General features: G+C 38.5%; 1 protein-coding gene and 1 long non-coding RNA gene across 3 annotated transcripts in view; one reads left to right on the top strand and one right to left on the bottom strand.

Moving 5' to 3' along the window:
- The first annotated feature begins 2,892 nt into the window (after positions 1–2,892).
- Positions 2,893–19,789, top strand: part of dachc (dachshund c) — a 61,489-nt gene continuing 44,592 nt past the window's right edge. Inside the window, exon 1 of one of the 2 annotated variants that reach the window (XM_060860721.1) lies at positions 2,893–3,664. In XM_060860721.1, coding sequence (XP_060716704.1) covers positions 3,108–3,664 — 557 coding nt within the window. In that variant the 5' untranslated portion in view covers positions 2,893–3,107. The remainder of the gene's footprint in view (positions 3,665–19,789) is intronic. The other variant, XM_060860723.1, reaches the window with a different exon arrangement.
- LOC132839637 (uncharacterized) lies at positions 4,739–19,315 on the bottom strand. Its single transcript, XR_009647744.1, has 3 exons — positions 19,195–19,315; positions 5,887–5,976; positions 4,739–4,859 (listed from the first exon to the last, which is right to left on the bottom strand). It is a non-coding gene; the product is annotated as an uncharacterized LOC132839637 (long non-coding RNA).

Here is a 19,789-nt window from a genome sequence, read left to right as displayed (position 1 = left end):
TTTTTGCTTTTGAATTGAGAAATCTTGGCTTACATCACGGCTTAACAAAAAAACGACACCAGACAAAATATATTACAGGCAATGAAATAATCTATAAAAAAAGATTAGTCACAGTCACAGATAGAATTTTTCAGCTGTCTTCAACTGTATAGTTTGGGTGTTTGTTCCTGCTGTACCCTCAGCTTCCTGTTCTAGGCTGAGAGGAGTGGAAGTTGATATGGTTTTCTTCTTGAAGCTCAATTACCTTAAAGTTTGACATTATGTGCATTTCTGAAATGCTTGGTGTGTTCACTATATTTATATAAAGTGGTTATATGAGTTACCGTTTACCAATTATACATTACATAAGTTACCTGCCTGGGCGTTTTAATCTGATATCTCCACAGCACAGCATTTTCAGCTGCATTTTGTCATTTCATGCTTTTGGATGTAAAAATAAAAAAAATCCAGAGAGATCATTCCTTTGTGAAATACTCCATCCAGCTCATCAGTCTCAACCATGGCTCCATTAAAGTCACTGAGATGTGAAGCTCTAAGATTTTCTGCATTGTGTCGATCCAACATGATTGACTAATTAGAGAGCTGCATGAATGTGTAGGTGTATAAGTGTTCTTAATAAAGAAGATGACGAGCGTATGTGTGTAGATGTTGACGTTTGAAGAAGTGATGATTAGTCTGTGTAAAAAGCTTCCAGAGACGGTGTAAGGTACGAATGTGTTCACTGAAGTATTGATCAAACTTTGTCAAACTGTCACTCATGTGCATCACAATTTCAAAAGAAAAGCTGACTCTTAATCCAAAAGCACAGACAAACAATATTAAGTTCATACAGCTGTTTTCATAAAGACATAACTGAAAGTCTTGTCCTTAATTTCTAAATGCTAACAGGACAAAATTAACTGTTTTTTAAACTGTGAGTTTAACTGGCTTAAGTCTATTGCCCTTTTTTCATCCTTCATCATATTTCATTTATCATTCATTTAATATATTTAATCTGTTATTAGAAATATAAACTTGCAAACCAAAATGGAGAATATTGGCATCTTCTGAGTACGGTGTACAATGTTCAGTGGTCCATGAAGAGTGCAAATAAGCAGGAAAATAACGACACTGATTATTTTCCTCATAGGCTTCATTAAAGTTCTTCCCAATAGGTGGCAGTATAAACACCTGAGTATGAGTTGACACCTCTGAGTGTGTGTGTGTGTGTGTGTGTGTGTGTGTACATGTCCTTGAGGTTAAGGTTAGGAGTTTAGTATAAGCACAATGGAAATACCACACAAATGTAGTAAAACTAATAATGGTGTCATTGTGCATGTGTGTTTGTGTGTGTGTGTGTGTGTGTGTGTGTGTGTGTGCAGTGTAACACCAAAATAATGCAATTAGTCCCGTGATTACCACTTAATAACATTTGCGCACATTTTCTCCACCTCTTAATTAAAAACACTGTTTAAACCCATGTTTGCTTTCCAATCTCTCCTTCTCATTTTATAAAGTTCATCAATTAGATTTGATACCTCCATAAGGGGATGATGTATAATTGCCTTAATCATTTCTTATTCAAATTTCCACTCTGCTTTCTAAAGCATATCCATTTTGCTAATACCGTGTAATTAAAACATGTCATTGCACTACAAGGCTTGAGCTGTACCCTATTAATGACCGTGAAAATTGTTTTAATTAAATAGCCAATTATAGTAAAGTCCAGACTATGAGGACTGACATTTAAATGAGCTTTAATTTAAATGGCCTTCAGTATTTCTTCATCAAAGTTTTCACACAGGGAATTAATCAAAGTGAACCTCTGACACAAAGAACCAGAGTGCCATTACTTCTTCAACAAAACTTAGAGCCTAAATACCAAAAGGCTCCTAACTTACACTACATACAGCCTGGAATAATAGGTGCACTGTGTTGTTATTTGATTTGGTATTCAGCCATGTTATGATTGATCATCATCACCCATATCTTCATCTCTAAACACTTTTGTTTCACTCAGATTGAATACAAAAGTAGTTTATTGCGGTCCGGACCAGTAAATGCATATTAATATTTCATCAGTGTATTGACTGAGAGTTGTATTGACATCAGAGTTTTTGTTTCATATAACAAACTAGTAGCATCAAAGATCTAATAATTGGAGCTGCATCAGTTGAACTGAGAGGTCATTAATCTACTTCACACACAATCGTCTGTATCTAAGTTACTTGTCTTTCATATGATTGCTATATAATGTTCACTAGATCTTCAGCTTGACGGCTAAGTTTTTTCCCACCTTTTTTAAAATAATTCTATTAAATCTAGATTGTATGATCACAGCTGTATTTAAAGATTACAGCTTGTCACACAGTGCAAGATGATGCCAATAAAGTCTTCTATAACACACTGATGGTGAAGATCCTCTAATGGCAGACCTGATACTAATAGAGTAGCTTCCTCTTGAGTTCTAGCATCGTCCAATCCTTTCCATATAAGCATTTATGGGAGCAGCATTTACACTCTTTTCTAATTTTGATCAAAATACTTCTGAGCAATGGCTGAAGAATTCATTATCAGGGTTGTTCTTTCTATGTAGTCCCATTATCTTAAATCACATCCCCAAGTGTAAGGATGTGTTTCCAGATGTTTACAGAATAGATATTTTGGGAGAGATTCATGACTGTAAAACCTAAAGAAGTAAACATCACACTAAAATCTTTCTATAGTGCTCAGATAGATCTGGTGTAGTTTTCTTTCAAACTCATACTTTTTATTTATTTTTCTTCTATATGTTGTGTAGCCATAGAAGTATGCATTAAGGTAGTAAGGCAGTATGCTGTGTGGTTTTGGACACAGCCTTTCCTACACCACTTGGCTCCTCCTCTCGTGCGCCACAACGGGACAGAGACGAGTGGTCCGAGCGCGCACTGCTGTCAGTCCTGTGCGCTGCGCTCGCGCTGTCACCGTAAAGCTTTGATCGATGCCGTGACTTCACATCGCCGCGTTTCACTTTATAGTCATAACGGACTTTATAGTGTGTACAGTAGTTTGATCCACCTTCTTTTTAATCCTAAAGCACGTTTGTGATCATTTTTCATTAACAAAAAAAAAAAGTTAACTCTGAGATCATGGCCACTTCGGTTCCTTTGCTTCCATCAGCGCCGCTTGCGCATCACGCGCCACCTCCGATTTCTATCTCTGCTTCGGCTGGTGGCGGCTCCTCGAGCCCGGCGAGTCTGTCTCCGTCTCCTTCATCTCTTGCGCCATCGGCAGCTTCGAGTCTGTTCCGCTCGGACCTGCTGCCTTCTGCGAGTCCGGCTCTCCCGGTTGGCAGCGCGCCGCACAAGCCCGCGTATGCCACACCGTCTCCGGTGGAGAGCACACCGCGCAACAACGAGTGTCGCCTGGTGGAGGTGCGCGGCGCGCGGCTCGCATCGTTCACCGTGGACGGTCGAGAGCTCATCTGCCTCCCGCAGGCGTTTGACCTCTTTCTAAAGCATCTGGTCGGTGGTTTGCACACCGTGTACACCAAACTCAAGCGGCTGGAGATCACCCCGGTGGTGTGCAACGTGGAGCAGGTGCGCGTGTTGCGCGGGCTCGGCGCCATCCAGCCCGGTGTGAACCGCTGCAAGCTCATCTCGCGCAGAGACTTCGAGGTGCTCTACAACGACTGCACCAACGCCGGGTGAGTAGCCACGCTTTTTTCTTTTTTTAATGCTATGAACGTGTTGTTTGGTTGTTGTTGGTTTTTTTTTTACATTTTTTTTTTTGGAAATGACTGAAATTTAGTCTGCACGACTCATTATAACTAACCTAAACGTGTATAGTGTAGAAAGTCAGGCTTAAATGACTTCATCTCTCCGTCTAACTCTTTGTCTCGCGCTTGCGCTTCTTGCAAAATCACAACAATTCCCACGACTCTTTGTTTTTAAAATTAAGGGGAAAAAAGTAGGAACGGGGACTGAAGATCGAAAATAAAAGATTCTGGACGTTACTTAGGTGTTTTCCAACTTTTCTTACCTTTGAAATCTTTCATGATTCTTGTCGAGACAGGTTTGCGTCCTAAAATAATTGAACGTCCCTAATTTTACACATTTACCAATGAAACCTCATCAACCCAATCAACATAGTCCAAATACATTTAATTAAAAAAGTGAAATAAAGTTTGTTTTATAGCTCTTGAAACTTGAAGCACAGTTTGTGAGGTTGAAATACAACTAGTTCACTGAGAACTATGGTGTGTATGTATAATCAGCCTACTATGTGCACTTGTATAAACTTTTCAACATAGAACAATCCTCCAGGCCAGTACGTGTTGGTACTTTGTGGAATAAAGCAGTGTTGATAAGGCATCTACACGCCTCTTTGGATCTTTTATTGTGGGTCATATCTTTATGATTGATAACACCAAGCCAGCTTTAGACCTGCTCTTGAATGGATTCCTCTTTGCCAAGCTCGCTGCTCACCATCTGTTCCTTGTCATGGCAGCTTTTTGTCATTTGTGCATGTGGTAGGAATTTGTGCAGTGCAGGTTGGTTTGTATCAGAACTTATAACTGATGAACAGTCATGAGCAGTATTTTAGACATTGTTAATAGTGCTGAAAGCCTCTATTCTCTCTCTCTCTCTCTCTCTCTCTCTCTCTCTCTCTCTCTCTCTCTCTCTCTCTCTCTCTCTCTCTTTCTCACTCCTGTGTGCGTGTGTGCTTTTGTGTGCTTGTTCATGATGAAGGGCGACTTGTCTATTTCCGCCTCAATCAGCTCTAATGCCTCAGTATTGATAACATGTCACGGCTTCATTCTGCTCGTCTCCTCTCCACTCAGCGCGCACTGTTGTTCTTTGCACAGTGAGAGATGTTCTGTACTTATCTCTTCTTGGAAACTGGAAAAACAACAAAACACGACTAATTAAAGGTTTTGCCTCCATCCATAAGCCTTCTAAAGCCTATAATGTGAATACAGTGATAATAATTTCATTATAATAACAAACAGTAATTATCTCCAGCATGCAGTTGTAATCCAGTTTACACTATATTAACACTGCTGTTTCATTCATTTACAAATGTAATGAGTTCAGCCATGGGAAAGATAGATTAGAGGTTCGGGGTTCGCAGCAGTACGGTGATGTGTACATGTGTGCAAGTTTTGTTTTGTCCTGATTTCTGAATTAGAAGTATTTTTCCTTCATAAGTCTGGTGAAACATCACTTTTGGGTCCAGATCTTTGCCTAAATACATCACCAGAGCTGATTTCTAAAATTGTTCACATTTTTTTGTGTGTGTGTGTCCCAGTGCTTTTGTAAGACTACGAGTTATTGAGCAAAGTAATACAGGCCTTTTTTTCTTTGAAAGACACTTACTGGTGCAATGCTATCAATATATGTTAATATGCTTGATATAGACCTGGATCAGTTTGTGAATTCTTTAGATTTATTCCACACTGCTCTGTTGCCAAGTTTACTGATATGGTGTCGTCCATTTCCAGAATCTACAGTAATAACTAAGAGCCATAAATGTGATTAAAAGACTAGTTGCGAATGATAGGGGTCCAAGCACTAGGACGCAAATCCATAGAACTGTGTTGTTCAAACTTTTTTTTTCAGTCAAGAGACAATAATGTAAAAAATATAAAGCAGAATTTTATTATTGGTTTAATTAAGTAAATACTGAAAAGTGTAGTCAATTCAAACCTGTTATTCTCTTCCTGATCATTTGATCATGATCTGAAGTTATATAAATTCTAAAATAAACAACTGAAGTGTCAAATTTAAGGATATTAAAGTGATAAACAACCATATCAACCAAAAGTCACATAACAGGATTATGAACATGTATCTCATTTCACCACTGATTTACAGTATAGCTCCTAGAAAATCAAACAATAATATCTTTAGTGTTGGAGGAGTTTACCGTTAATTTAGAGTGTTGATCTAGTTGCTTATCATAAATGAGCAGGTCATAAAACCACTGCTGGTTTTTAGTGCTGGGTCAATAGATGTCCTAGAAAACAAAAGTCAAAGTTAATAAGCAGTCAGTAGCTGCAAAGAAATCACATGGCCATCATGTGACACACGGAGTCATGGTTAAATAAATAATATTAATAACATCTGTATCATATTCAAAAATATGGCTGAGACATGCAACCTACTGGGTGAGATATTTCATGGTGTGTCTATAACAGTCTTAAATAAAAAGTTCTTCATAGTACATAAAATACATCATAAAATACAGTATTTCTTATTCAGTTATATGCTAAGTAATTGCATGTTTTTGTTTCTAATATGTAAAAGATGAGTTGCCTGGATATCTTTAAAAATCCATCTACACAATCACCCTTATTCATCACAGATGCACAGATTAGAGCTGCAGGAATTACATGTTAATAAATCTTCAACAAATCAGAAACCAATGCAAGTTCCACCCTCTAGTTCATTTACATGTCATACATGTACACCTGCATCAGGCTACAGTCAAAATCCAAGGAACGATATTAACCAAGAGGTAAGAAAATAGATTTCAGTGAAAATTAATTAGAGGTGCATATGGTTAAGGTTGCTGAAAATAATGATTACATCATTTTGTGTAAAAAAATAAAATGTGTTAAAAAGTGCACACAATATTGTAATAAATGGAGGAAAAAACTAGGAAAGAACAGCCCATGAGGTTTGTTTTGCACAGTCCTTTTATTGTTCTGAAATTAAAGGTATCATGTAGGCGTATTGAGACAAATTCGAATTCAGAAATTTTTTTTGACGCATATAAGTGTGACATGTAGTGAAAGTTTTTTAAAAGGCTGACATCAGTGTTCTGAGAAATGTTTATTCATATCAAAATTTGTTCTATTAAATGTAACAACATTTTCTAGATTTTTTAACAAAAAAATAATCTGTTAGTATTTATTTATGGTTTATATATAAAGGCAAGATCCGAGCATGAATTCCACTGAATGTGGCTGTGAGGTGCTGTTACTGCTTTTCAAACCGCTTTACATTTATGTAATGGAAGCGACATCAAAATTAAATATGGAGAAAAAACATATTCGAACGTGTTCAAGTGTCTGCCACTATTAATTTAACGTGTCACTCAGCTGCATTAGGGTGTTCACAAAGTGGAACAAGAAGCATAAAATTAAACTGAGCTGATTAAAAGCCATTTGCCTTGATATGATAGAAGTAACTAATCTCACCATGGTGTGTTTTTGTATTTGTTGGTGTGATTTCGTGCAGCTCCTTTTTTGGTGGGGTGACTAAACTGGAATGTCTCAGTAAAAGTTTCACTCGTCATCCTGCAAGCATTTTAATGTTTATTGCGCTCTTTGGGACAGGGGCAGGTCATTTCACTTAATCGAATACTAAAGAGAAGCTTTTGTTGAACAGCGCTGTGGAGAAACCACCTACCTTGTGGGGAAGATGGTTTAATGACTGGCTCAGACTGTCTAGTTATCTTCATTCTCTCTCACTGCTCTTTGGTAGATGTTAAGTGACTGTGACACAAGTCATCAGGAACAGATGAGAATGCCTGATAGAGTGAAATCGCACCTCCCTGCTCTCGCACATTCCGGTTACAGCTAAAACAGTCATGAGGAGATCCCGATTCTCCACAGAAAAATTAATTAACAGGGGCACGCTCGAAGTGTTTCTTTCTTCCCCCTCTTATCCCTTCCACTCCTTGTTGAATTACGGCCTAATTGTATTAATATTTTTCTCCCCGGGAGGATGAAAAGATCATTTGACGACTGCAGCATTTCAAAATTTGTATCACCACTTTACGATTAAATTATGCAAATCAGCTCGTCTCCCCGGGCCCGGATTGGCTAATTAGGACGGATATGGGGCGAGGAGTTGTTCGGAAACGTGAGCCGAGTCTTGGCCAAACGAGCAGAAAATTGAAAACGGCCAGGCGGAAAATTTTAGAGGTTCTCTATCTTTTTTTTTGTGGCATGATTATTTAATCCTGTCCTCACTGTTTCAGTGTGCTTGCAGTCCCATTTTTGGTTTGCGTGGCTTAGGTGGCAAACTCACAGCTAAGAGCTAAAACATGAACAGACAGCTGCAGTGACAGTGTCAGAAATTCATCCGTATTTTTCAACGAGAGGTGAAATTTGACCTTTACGATGGCATTTTTTCAAACCTTATAAAAAGACAGTGCACAGCATGAGAGAAAAGCACCCAGTCACCCAGCCTTCATTTTTTTCATCACTATTTTTCTCCCTGATTGCCTCACATCTTTGCTGTTTAGTCACCATTAGAGGAAGAGACCTAACATTTACACATTTAATTGAACTGCAACAATGTGATTGATGTTGAGGCAAGAATACTGTTTTTCCCATCAAGAGACCACTGCAAATCATGCTGTCTATATAAAGAGAGCTGTGGATTTAACAAGGATTTGAACTGACTCACTTTTGATTCATCTCGCATGGTTGGTACTATAACAGCTAAGCTTTTGTTAGTTTTATTAATCAGTTATCGATCTATGAATTGTTTAGGAACTCCAGTGAATAGTAGAGAAAAGCTAACAGGTAATATGTAATGTAACTTTGATGAGGAACATCTGACGACACCTTAGATAGTTATGGCACAAAGGAAACCATTTTCTGTAGCACTGTAGCTCACGTGGTACCTGGTCTCCATTCCACAGGACTCGGGGTACAAGGCAGGGATAATCACACACAATGACACACCCATTCACACACTATGGATAATTTAGAACTGCCAGTCAGCACATGTCTTTGGACTAGGGGAGGAAACCGGAGAGCCCTGAGGAAACCCCAGTAGCACGTGGCAAACGCAGGAATCAGACTTCAAATCCCTGTAATAATAAATAAATAAAAACTCCATGCTGGACCAAAGCTATTGGTTTAGCTTGATTTAGAAAAAACTACACTAAAGAGACTAAAATGCATTCCACCATTTTCCGTCTGTACTTACATACTGAAATCAAGTCTGTTTAGAAGCCTATGGTTATTTTTTTACTCCTGCATTTAAAGTATCTTTATCTATCACATCCTGAGAGAGTTTTACAACAGCAAGTTCTTGTTAATTTCCCCACATTAGCCAGCTCTCCAGAAGAGAGATCCTAGACTGATCCTAGACTTCTGTGTCATGGTAACACTGGTGTGTGGTGGCGACCCGAAAGTGACTCATATTGACTCAAGATGACACACCACTGCAGATCCCTCTAACATCATGTCATCCAAACCGTTCCTGAAATAGACCATAAAAGGAAAAGTACTTACAGGAAAATGCAGTGATGTTAGGTGGGCTAATAAAAACATACACATTGTCACACACACACACACACACTGTTTCTTTCTCGTAGTTACTTATTCACTCGCTGACCCTCGTTAACTCTCTTGCTCTTTCATGCACGCAGACACATACAGACACTCACACCCACACTCACACAAAAACACACACACACACACACACACACACACACACACACACACACACACACATACACACAAACCCTCTCTCTCTTTCTCTCTCCCTGTCTCTGTTTCTCTCTCTCTCTCTCTCTCTCTCTCACACACACACACACACACACGCGCACACACACTTGTACTCACTCACACTTGCACCTTTGACCCAGTAATATTACTGCCTAATGTGATGCTGTCCTCACTGCAGTCTTAACTATTATGCATTAAACCCAGGCAATTACCTCAGCGTCTGTGGTGAAAAGACACATCCTCATCACCTCATCCGCTGCTCCATCTCTCTACCTCTATCTGCCTGCATTTATCTAAACGCCTTTTGTGCTGACTCAGTGTGTCTTCAGTCATTTATCACTCTTTGACACTGATCACAGTTTGGCTCAACTCGTGCCGTCGTTTGCTATAAAACAAACCACACACCTGATCTCAGATCAGGCTTTTATAATCTGTAGTGGATTCCTTTAAAATAGTTGTTCTGTTTTAGGTCAACTGGTTTAATGCATATAGATACACATTTAAAACCAGTGCCATAAGACACAATTATTAAAATTGGAAAGAAAATTTCAAAGGGATGATTGGTGTCCCTGACGAGTGTCTCAGGAAAGATCAATATGATGCAGTTAGCTAGCCAGTGTACTAATGTAATAGCAACAGAGCTAATGCATATTCTACAGAGAACACCTGATAATTCTTAACCGAAAGCATTTTCAACAATCTTGATTTATTTACTTTTTCAACATAACCATTAACATAGCTTACTCAAGCTAACCTAGAATTGGCTAGCTAACCTGATAATTAGAGTCCTGCTAAATAACACAAGCACAATCTAATGTCAGTATCTCGCGTACAATTGCAGTCAAGGACTAAATTATGGACAGATGTGTTATTTTGTCATGTGTGTCATTTCTCTATCATATCATCCTTGCTAGCCATCAACACTAGCAGGCTAATTTGCGTCCTCACAGATTTTGATTCTGAGGACGTGAACAGAAAACTGAGATTATTTCTTACTCCATCTTATGTATCACTGACGTTAGAGTTTAAAGCCCTGCCCCAGACAGCCTCTGATTGGTTGATGAATGGCTATGTCAGATTGTCTGCTATCATTAATGTTTATATATTACTCTGTAAAGAGCATTTTTGACTGACAGTAAAACATCCTTGTGTTAGCAGTCTTACAGTTTGCACTATCGTAACTTTATCTGCCCAGCGTGTGTTGTTCGGGATATAATCTTCTATTCTGCACAAGCTGTTGAAGCCATTAAAGATGCATCCGCCACAATAAAGGTCTTAGGTGTCCATAAAAGACATTTTGATCTCAGCAGATTTTGAGACTCGTAAGCCGTAAAAAAGCGCTTACGCCGCTCACTTACAGTTCTGCTGCGTCTTACTTACAATCGGCAGGTGCTTTCTATAGATTTATTTATTCGTTTATTTATTTATATTTATTTATTTATCAATCATCTTTCAGAAAAGGTTTCAACTTCCAGAGGGTCTTAAATGGCCGAGTGATGCATGACACCTCATTAGCCCTGAGAAGTGACCTTTCTGTCAACATTCTTCCTGCACACAGTGTGTGCGTGTGTGTGTGTGTGCATGAGTGTGTGTGTGTGTGTGTGTGTGTGTGTGTGTGTGAACTGACTCCAGAGACACAAGAGTTGGTTTTGCTGAAGCGTTCAGTAATACTGAAAATGGGACATTTGTGTGTACTAAACAGCAGAGATGCAGCAGTTAAACTTTAATTTTGAAATAAATGTCAGTGTTAGTTATGTGCTTATAATTTGTAAGTCAGTATTCAACAACAGGAATGATGCTGATACCAAGATAAAGTTTGGAAAGCTGTTAGCAAAGCTTTATTCTGGACAAATTCAAAGGAAAGGAGACGGCAGCAAAATAGCAAATACAACCGAACTACTTCTTTTAAAATTAAGAGAGATTTAAAGCATTAGCCAGGTTTGCTAGTGGGACAGCTAAGTGCTAATAGATTATGTACTGGATAATGTGAGGTAAAACTCTTTCATTAAAAAATTAAAAACAGTAACCAGGATTGGTAGCAAAGTTAAAATATTGTTAAAAAATAAAATATTTAAAGCAGTAGTTCAGTTTGGTATCAGGCTAGCTAAAATGAGGTAAAACTATTTTACTAAGAGAGTAAAAGCAGCAGTGTTTGGTAGCAAATCAACTAATGTGAGGTGAAGTATATTAAAATATATAAAGTATATTAAAATATAAAGTATATTAAAGTATATAAAAGTATAAAGTATATTAAAATATATAAAGAATTAGGTAAAACAATTTTATTAAGAGATTAAAATCAACAGAAAGGTTTGTAGCAAGCTAGCTAGTATAGCTATTGTGAGGTAAAACATTTCTTAACGTATTGAAAACACTAATCAGGTTTTGTAGCATGCTACTGTAGCTAATGTGAGGTAAAACTATTTTACCAAGAGATTAAAACCATTATCTAAGTTGGCTAGTGAGGCAGCTGATATTAGTGATAATAGTTTAAGCATTTAACGATATGGACATTTTATATCCCTAGGTGTGTTGTCTACGTTCCACTTATGTACAAAAATCGAAACAAATGTTATATTGCGAATCGTCCAAACACTCAAGGATCCGATTAGTTCTGAAGGAGAAACATTGGAGACCTTGGTGGTAGGTAATAGCCAACTATTGATTGATATTGAAGTGTTTGCTTTCTCAGGGGTATTTCGCATACACTTTCCCTCACATACACACACACACACACACACACACACACACACACACACACACACACACACACACACTGCATCTCTTTCCTGTCTTGACCTTCATGTCCACCCCTGAGGAAACATGAGCAGGCATCAGTCAGCACAGTTGATGCTTGATTCTGTGGAGCTTAAACTTGCATTGAACAGAGGCTTACAGAAGAGGGGGGGTCGAATTAGTGTACGTGTGTGTGTGTATATATATGTGTGTGTGTTTGTGTAAATTGTAACCCATCAAGCTTGTATTGTCCTTCCAGTCTTTAAGTTCTCCCGTGTGTTTTCCATCTGGCATCATATACGGCCTTGGAGTTTGTGTTGAATAGACCTGGTGGAAGCAGACACCCGATGTATGTGAGTGTGAGTGTGTGTGAGTGTCTGTGTGTGTGTATGCGTGTGTTTTGATCTTTCTAAGCTCATCGACTCCAGCGAAAAACCCTGCAGCAGCTGCCGAGACACCCGATAGCCCTGTATACCACATTAGAGAAGAAAGCGTGATCGTGTTCTAGAACAACGGTTTGGTACAGATGATGTCTTAGTCACAGTGTGTTTGTGTGTGTGTGTGTGTGTGTGTGTGTTAGGAACGTGGGTGGACAGTAGGACTGATGAGAAGGGTGGAAAATATCACCTGACATGGAACAGTGGAACAGGCATTATTAATGTCTTTCATGTTTGTGTTTGTGTGTATCTGTGCATGTGTGTGTGTGTGTGTCTTGCAGTCAAACAAAACTCAATAGCTTCTGTCAGTGCTCAGCATGTGGTGTAGAAATTTGCTATCCAGGAAAAAACTCCAAATGTCAGCACTCCAAATGTGTGTGTGTATACATGTGTGCACTTGTGTGTGTTTGTGTGATTTCTAAAATAGCTCTTTCGTTATTACCATTGTCTCTTTGTCACTTAATCCTCAGTGTGCCTGTACTGACTGTCGACTATAAACAATGACAAGCAGCTGACAGATCACTTTTTTCAGCTATGTGTCATTATACACAGACCCAGGATCAGTTCTAGAGCCTGTCTGCAGCATTACCAAAACAAGAGCAGTACTGACCTCAGATCAGCAGTACATGAGCAAACATGAGAGGTAGTTTAGTTTAAGCCCGAGGCCGTTAAACTGCTCTCACTTTGTTCAGCTTTCACTGTGCGAGCCACCTGCGGGAAGCAGCTGCTCCTATACTGGACATGTGTTGATATTAAATTATAACTGCTTAAAGGAGTAATTTGGGGGAAAAAATACATTGCATGAAGTACACTATCAGCCAAAAGAGATGTTTGGAGTCTGACATTGTTTTTTGTTCTTGAGTTTTGAAGCTAATTGAAATCTGTCTATCCCAAAATCTTTTCCAGGGATATTCTGTGTTAGCTCATTTTATTTAATTAAGTTTGGTCTATGTTATATTATTATCTGGTTTTCATTCTCTCTCTCTCTCTCTCTCTCTCTCTCTCTCTCTCTCTCTCACACACACACACACACACACACACACACACAATCCTAGGGGACTGATACAGAATTCCTCTCTGGAAAAAAAACAACTAGTTGTCCACATGGCCGTCATGTCACTGTGTTGAGTTACACATTGATGTTTTGTTCATGTTTGTAGATTATTGAAAGTCATGAAGTGTCTGAACTATACAACAGCATGTGAGTTGTGAACGAATGATGTACGTTGATGTGTTTAACGCATTCTTCTCCTAATTCAAAAACAATCATTCGGATAGCTTATTACTTAAAAATAAAAATAATAGTTTGAAAATTAATTGCCGCTTCCAAGTTAAACCGAATGCAGCATTAGTTTTATGAGGAGGCGAATATGGTGTCTGTTTTGTTTTTTTAAACAGTTTTCTATGGGCAGTTTTGTAGCAAAGTGCAGACCTGCATAAGAAACTTGGATTGGATTAGGATGATGTTAATTTCACTCACTCACTCACTCACTCATCTTCTACCGCTTATCCGAACTACCTCGGGTCACGGGGAGCCTGTGCCTATCTCAGGCATCATCGGGCATCAAGGCAGGATACACCCTGGACGGAGTGCCACCGTGCCCCCCTGATGTTAATTTGAAGTGAAAAATTCCTTTACGTTTGTAACGATTGTGAAATTATCCTCATCTAAGGTTATGAAAACTGAGATTTTATTTATTTTTATTTTTTATTACACTTTCAACCAATTTTTGAAAGTTATGTAAAGGATGTAGCTGAAACTTTAAAATATTTGTTCAAAATTAGAAGACAGCTGTGTATTTTATCTTGGAAGTACAAACTCTGTCCAAAAATGTTGCCCGCCAATATATGTAGCCTTCGCGGAAATAAAATAGATGATAATCTGAAGTATCTGTCCTAGCAATATTGCACATTAAATGTTGCTGTATCATCTATATTGTGTATTACAGATTATCGTCTCATGCACTTGTTACACATATGTGCACACTCACTCTCTCTCTTTCTCTCTCTCTGTCTCTCTACACACACACACACACACACACACACACACACACGTGGGAGGCTAGCCTTCACCCAGCAGCTGTCTAGCTGTGGTTTTTTATACCGCTCTATAACGTAGCTGAATGTGACCTTAGTAAAACACATGGGGCTGAGATTTAATCGAGATTCAATTTTCCATCTGGCTGCTAATGAAGCATTTTTTAGCTCCATTACCTATTAGCACCGGTCGCTGTTTACCGTTTAATTGTGCTCCTGTGTATTGTGTGTAAAGACAAAATGACCATTTTGTGCTTCTACACTCTCACTAAAGGAGTTCAAACTGACCGATTCGAATCAATACACCGGTGTTCAAAATTTATGACTCATAACGGTGTGTAGGACAAAAGTCTGATTTTATATTAAACTCAAACTGAATCGTATTGCTTTGAAACAACTCTGAATCTTATTTTATTGAATCAAAATGATTCGTCTTGAACAATTTTCTGTTTTAAATATAACTTTTATGAATCATTATATGGAGAAGGAGATCATATCACTACAGATGGATAGATACCTTCTGTAATGTTGGGATCATGGAGTAACATAGAAGGAAAGGGACACAGCTGAAGACCTTCACTATGGACGAGGGACGTAGTCAAGGGCACACAGAAGATTCAAACCTCCAACCCTGTTATTCATCATGTAGAATCCTGACCCACTGAGCTGCTCTCATACGGAGACAATAGGGCAACAGAAATATGTCCTTCTAAATACTCTGTGTGTGTGTCTGTGTGTGTGTGCGTGTGTGTGTGTGTGTGTGTTTGCATTCTGGCAGTAGGAAAGTGAGCCAGCATGGAGTAGAGGAGGGAAAGACGTCAGAGGGAGATTTTAATTAAAGTATGAAATGAGAGGTCACGCGTTCTGACCCCCGCTCACACACAAGTACACACATACACAAGCGCACACACACACACACACACACACACACTAGTGGTCCCCCCATCTCTCGGCTTGATGACTTTTCCATGAAAGGGTTTTTCATTATTTCCACCTCAGGGAGTCTCAGTGTTCCGGCTCCCTCTGTAGTGCACAGAAATCTGCATTGTGATTGTGTGTGTGTGTGTGTGTTGGAGTGAGGTGATGTTTTTGACTTGGTTTGATTATTAACGCAGTATTTTGCTTGTTTGATCATAAAGGCACAAACCCTGGTGCGCACACACACACACACACACACACATTCACACAAACGCACACACACACACACAGTGTCGCAGAATATGAGGTGATGAAAACGGTTCATTAATTTTTTGCGTTGTTTCTCAAACATCAGCTGAATTACAGCCCTTAGCTTCCGATTGAATGAAAATGAAACTAAATTAAATTAAATTAAATCCTTTTTCATTTGTGTTGATATAACGTATTTACATTTCCTCATTTAGCAGATGCTTTTAATCTAAAGTGACTTTCAAATCAATTCAAACACATGAGGGTTATGATTTGGGGCAGGTTTGAATTTTGTGCTCACCAGAACAGAGGCTGCAAATCTGATTGGATTTACATAGCAACATCCAATTCTAAAGAATTTCAGAGAGGATTTTAAATTTTGAGTTAGACACTTTTCTAATATTCGGGCAGCGGGAAATGTGGTAAAATACAATATCACAATACTTAAACATATTCTATGTCATAGATATGCAATATGTATCTTGATGTATGTGATTGTTTACAAACTTCCAGCAATGTGACAGTGTTGAATAAACTGAGCTCTAATAGAGGGTCCTTAGATTAATTTAAAGATACAGGATTAACAGGACTGATTCAAATCAACTACACAATGATAGAAAGCGATGCGATTATAGAATATACAAAGATTTACAAAAATAAACAGTGATATCTCAGAAAATGGTACTGTGGCATAATTTATCAATATTTGGTGAAGTACCTTTCATATTCAAGCAGCCTAAAAATAAAACAAATGGTCCCAGTTGTTCCCAAGACTTGTGAGAAAAAAAAAAATTGGATCATCAAACATCCAGCCAATCAGGAAAAGTAGACATTATTATTTACCTGTCAATCAAACGACAGGAAGCTACAATTATATATAAAAGCCAGTGAAATCGTCCTGGCTTGTGAGACAAACAGTGTGTTTTAAAACAAATTAAAACCAAAGAAACCAAAGAACGGTTGGACACCAAATGTATCTTGGATCGTTGACTACATTTGGGATGAGCAGGAAATGGTGCATCTGTCTTATGTGTTGCAGATACCTGCTCATACTCCATGCAGGATGCTGACAGCTTTCAATACCTTATTTAGCTGAAAATGTAAGGCTATAAAACTAATTAGTACAAATATATACACACACACACACACACATGGATGCACTTCCTGGATGGAAGGAAATTAGAGTTCTGGGTGTGTTTTTAGCGTAGCTTGGTAACGTGGCGTTTAGTGTAGTTGTGTTTTTGCAGGATAGAAAGTAAACTGCTGTGAGCTTGTTAAAAGGCTGTGGTACAGTAGCCTGCGGGGTGTGTGTATATATGTGTGTGTGTGTGTGTGTGTGTGTGTGGATGTATGGTCTCTGTGGGAGAATGGGCCTTAATGAGTTATGTGTAAACACACTGTGTGTGGTGTGGGAAAGGGAAAAAGGGAAGTGGGGGTTTAATGCACCGCATGCTACAGACAGCAAGATGACAATAAAACACACACGCCGAGAGGAAAGGATGGGTGTGTGTGTGTGTGTGTGTGTGTGAGAGAGAGAGAGAGAGAGAGAGATAACAAGAAAAATACCACAAACCCACACACAAAGTGAAAAGCACTGTATATAAACTTTTGTATTTTCCCTCCATTAGGTTTAAAAGGAAACCCTCAGACCTTAAAGACACACACACACACACACATACACACGCCCCATATCTGCCAGCCGCCTTAGAGGATACGCAGTGATTTATACGGCGCCGTGTGGATCTGACTATTTTTGTTGTGGACCTGGGCTGAGTGGAGGACAGAAGGGACACATGGCGTCTCAGTAAGGCCAAAGACACTGTGCACACTGTGGCCTATATACAGCTTCACACACACCACTGCAGCAGGAGTCAGGGTGAACCTGTCCTGTACTGTCCCACATACACCAAGGACACACACTGACTTACACACTAACACATACACACACACAAATGTGCACACACACACACACACACACACAGTGTGAATAAGACGGATGAGAGACATTGATGAGACTCCTGTGTGTCTCAATGAAACTCTTTACTCCAGGTCACTGGGGCGGGAACTCTGTATATCTGTACATCTGTCTGCTGCCCTCTCTCTCTTCCTCTTTGTTTCTCTCACTCACTAATCTTTCTTTCTGTCTCTATTTCTTTCTTTCTTTCTTTTTTCCTCTTTTTCTCATATTTCTTTCTTTCTTTTTTGTTTGTTTGTTTCTTTCTTTCTTTCTTTCTTTCTCGCTTGTCTTCCTATTCTTTCTTTCTTTCTTTCTTTCTTTCTTTCTTTCTTTTTTTCTTTCTTTCTTTCTAGCTCAACTTCCTATCTGTTCTTTCTTTCTTTCTTTCTTTCTTTCTTTCTTTCTTTCTTTCTTTCTTTCTTTCTTTCTAGCTCAACTTCCTATCTGTTCTTTCTTTCTTTCTTTCTTTCTTTCTTTCTTTCTTTCTTTCTTTCTTTCTTTCTTTCTTTCTAGCTCAACTTCCTATCTGTTCTTTCTTTCTTTCTTTCTTTCTTTCTTTCTTTCTTTCTTTCTTTCTTTCTTTCTTTCTTTCTTTCTTTCTTGCTGTATATGATCTGTTACTATCACCGTGTATTAAAAGGCAGCACTATCTGTGTGTTACAGTAAAGTGTCACGTGTTGAACTTTGACCCTGCTGTCAGCTCCCTGTCGGTTAGAACTGTAATGAGAGACAATAATAACAGCTTAAAACCAGCTTTTTAAATTAACCTTTTGACTTTTGCCCTGACGCCAAACTGAACGACATATTTATAGCTGCAGTGCTGATCACCGTGACCCGAGAATGACGAGCTGTTTGAGATGATTGGAATCTAATTAAAGAGGAGGACTCAATTTGATGGGGAGGAAACAGTCCTATAGCTGAGAAAAGGACAAAACTCACAAATCTTAAACCATTGTTTTGGTTTGAACTAAAGAATATATTTGCAATCTAGTGTTGAGGAAATGAGGGTTAGCTGTTTAGCACAAAGGTGGCTCTTTAGCAGTGCTGGGATTTCCACTAACATTTTTTTCCAGTAGTTTCACCTCTGAGCTAGCTACCATTTCCCTACATGCTTAATCCAATTCAGTTTTATTTATACGGCACTTTTAACAATAGACATTGTCACAAAGCAGCTTGACAGAAATCTGGATGAACATTTAGATCCCTAACGAGCAAACCATAGGAAACAACAGCACGAAAAAAAATTCCTAAGACGAGGATGAGGAAGAAACTCAAAAGGGAACCAGGCCTCTTATTTACAAAAACAACAATCCAGATAAATTTCCCATTTTTACATTTCCAGGCTCAGTAATGCTGTTGTTTAGTTTAATCTGAGAGAAATATTCATCTTTGTGAACAGCTAATAACCGGCGTTTGAACCCACAACTTACCAGCAGTTTGAATTAACTGTCCTTTTTCTTTTTCTTTTTCTTTTTCTGTGTTTTGATTATCTGTAGTTCATGTTGTCTTTGAGAGTCTCTTCAAGAACTATTTGATCCCGCTGATTCATATGTTTACGTTAGTCTCTTGAGCTCTCTCTTTCTCTCAGTTCTTCTGTCAGTTTAAAACGAATCGGATTGGCTGTGTTGTGATGTTAAATAAATACATTTTTATGAAAAACAAGGCAAGGCAGTAAAAAAAATATTTCACCATGCATGGTATCTGTTTCCTCGCTTACTTTCGCTTGCTTAGCATCGCGTTCTATGAAGGACGGGTGGCGTCACTGTTAGTGGAGTTTTCTATTTTTTCTTGTGAATGTTTTAGTCCCCTCCAACTAATTAAAAAACAACAATAAAACAATAATCTAACATTTATCTTACAATAAAATCTTACTTTACCGTCTGCAAAAAATGGACAATTAACAATGAACAAATGAACAGATTTTAATACTCCAATACTTTTCAAAGAAAACTGTAAAGTGGAAAGTGATACACAAAAATATTGACATCATTATAAGTAATATTATACTGTACCACCCTGTCATGG

The sequence above is a fragment of the Tachysurus vachellii genome, chromosome 24 (assembly GCF_030014155.1).
Source record: "Tachysurus vachellii isolate PV-2020 chromosome 24, HZAU_Pvac_v1, whole genome shotgun sequence".
Taxonomy (NCBI): domain Eukaryota; kingdom Metazoa; phylum Chordata; class Actinopteri; order Siluriformes; family Bagridae; genus Tachysurus; species Tachysurus vachellii.
The sequence above is the reverse complement of the archived record's forward strand: the minus strand, read 5'-3'. Positions and strand labels throughout refer to the sequence as shown.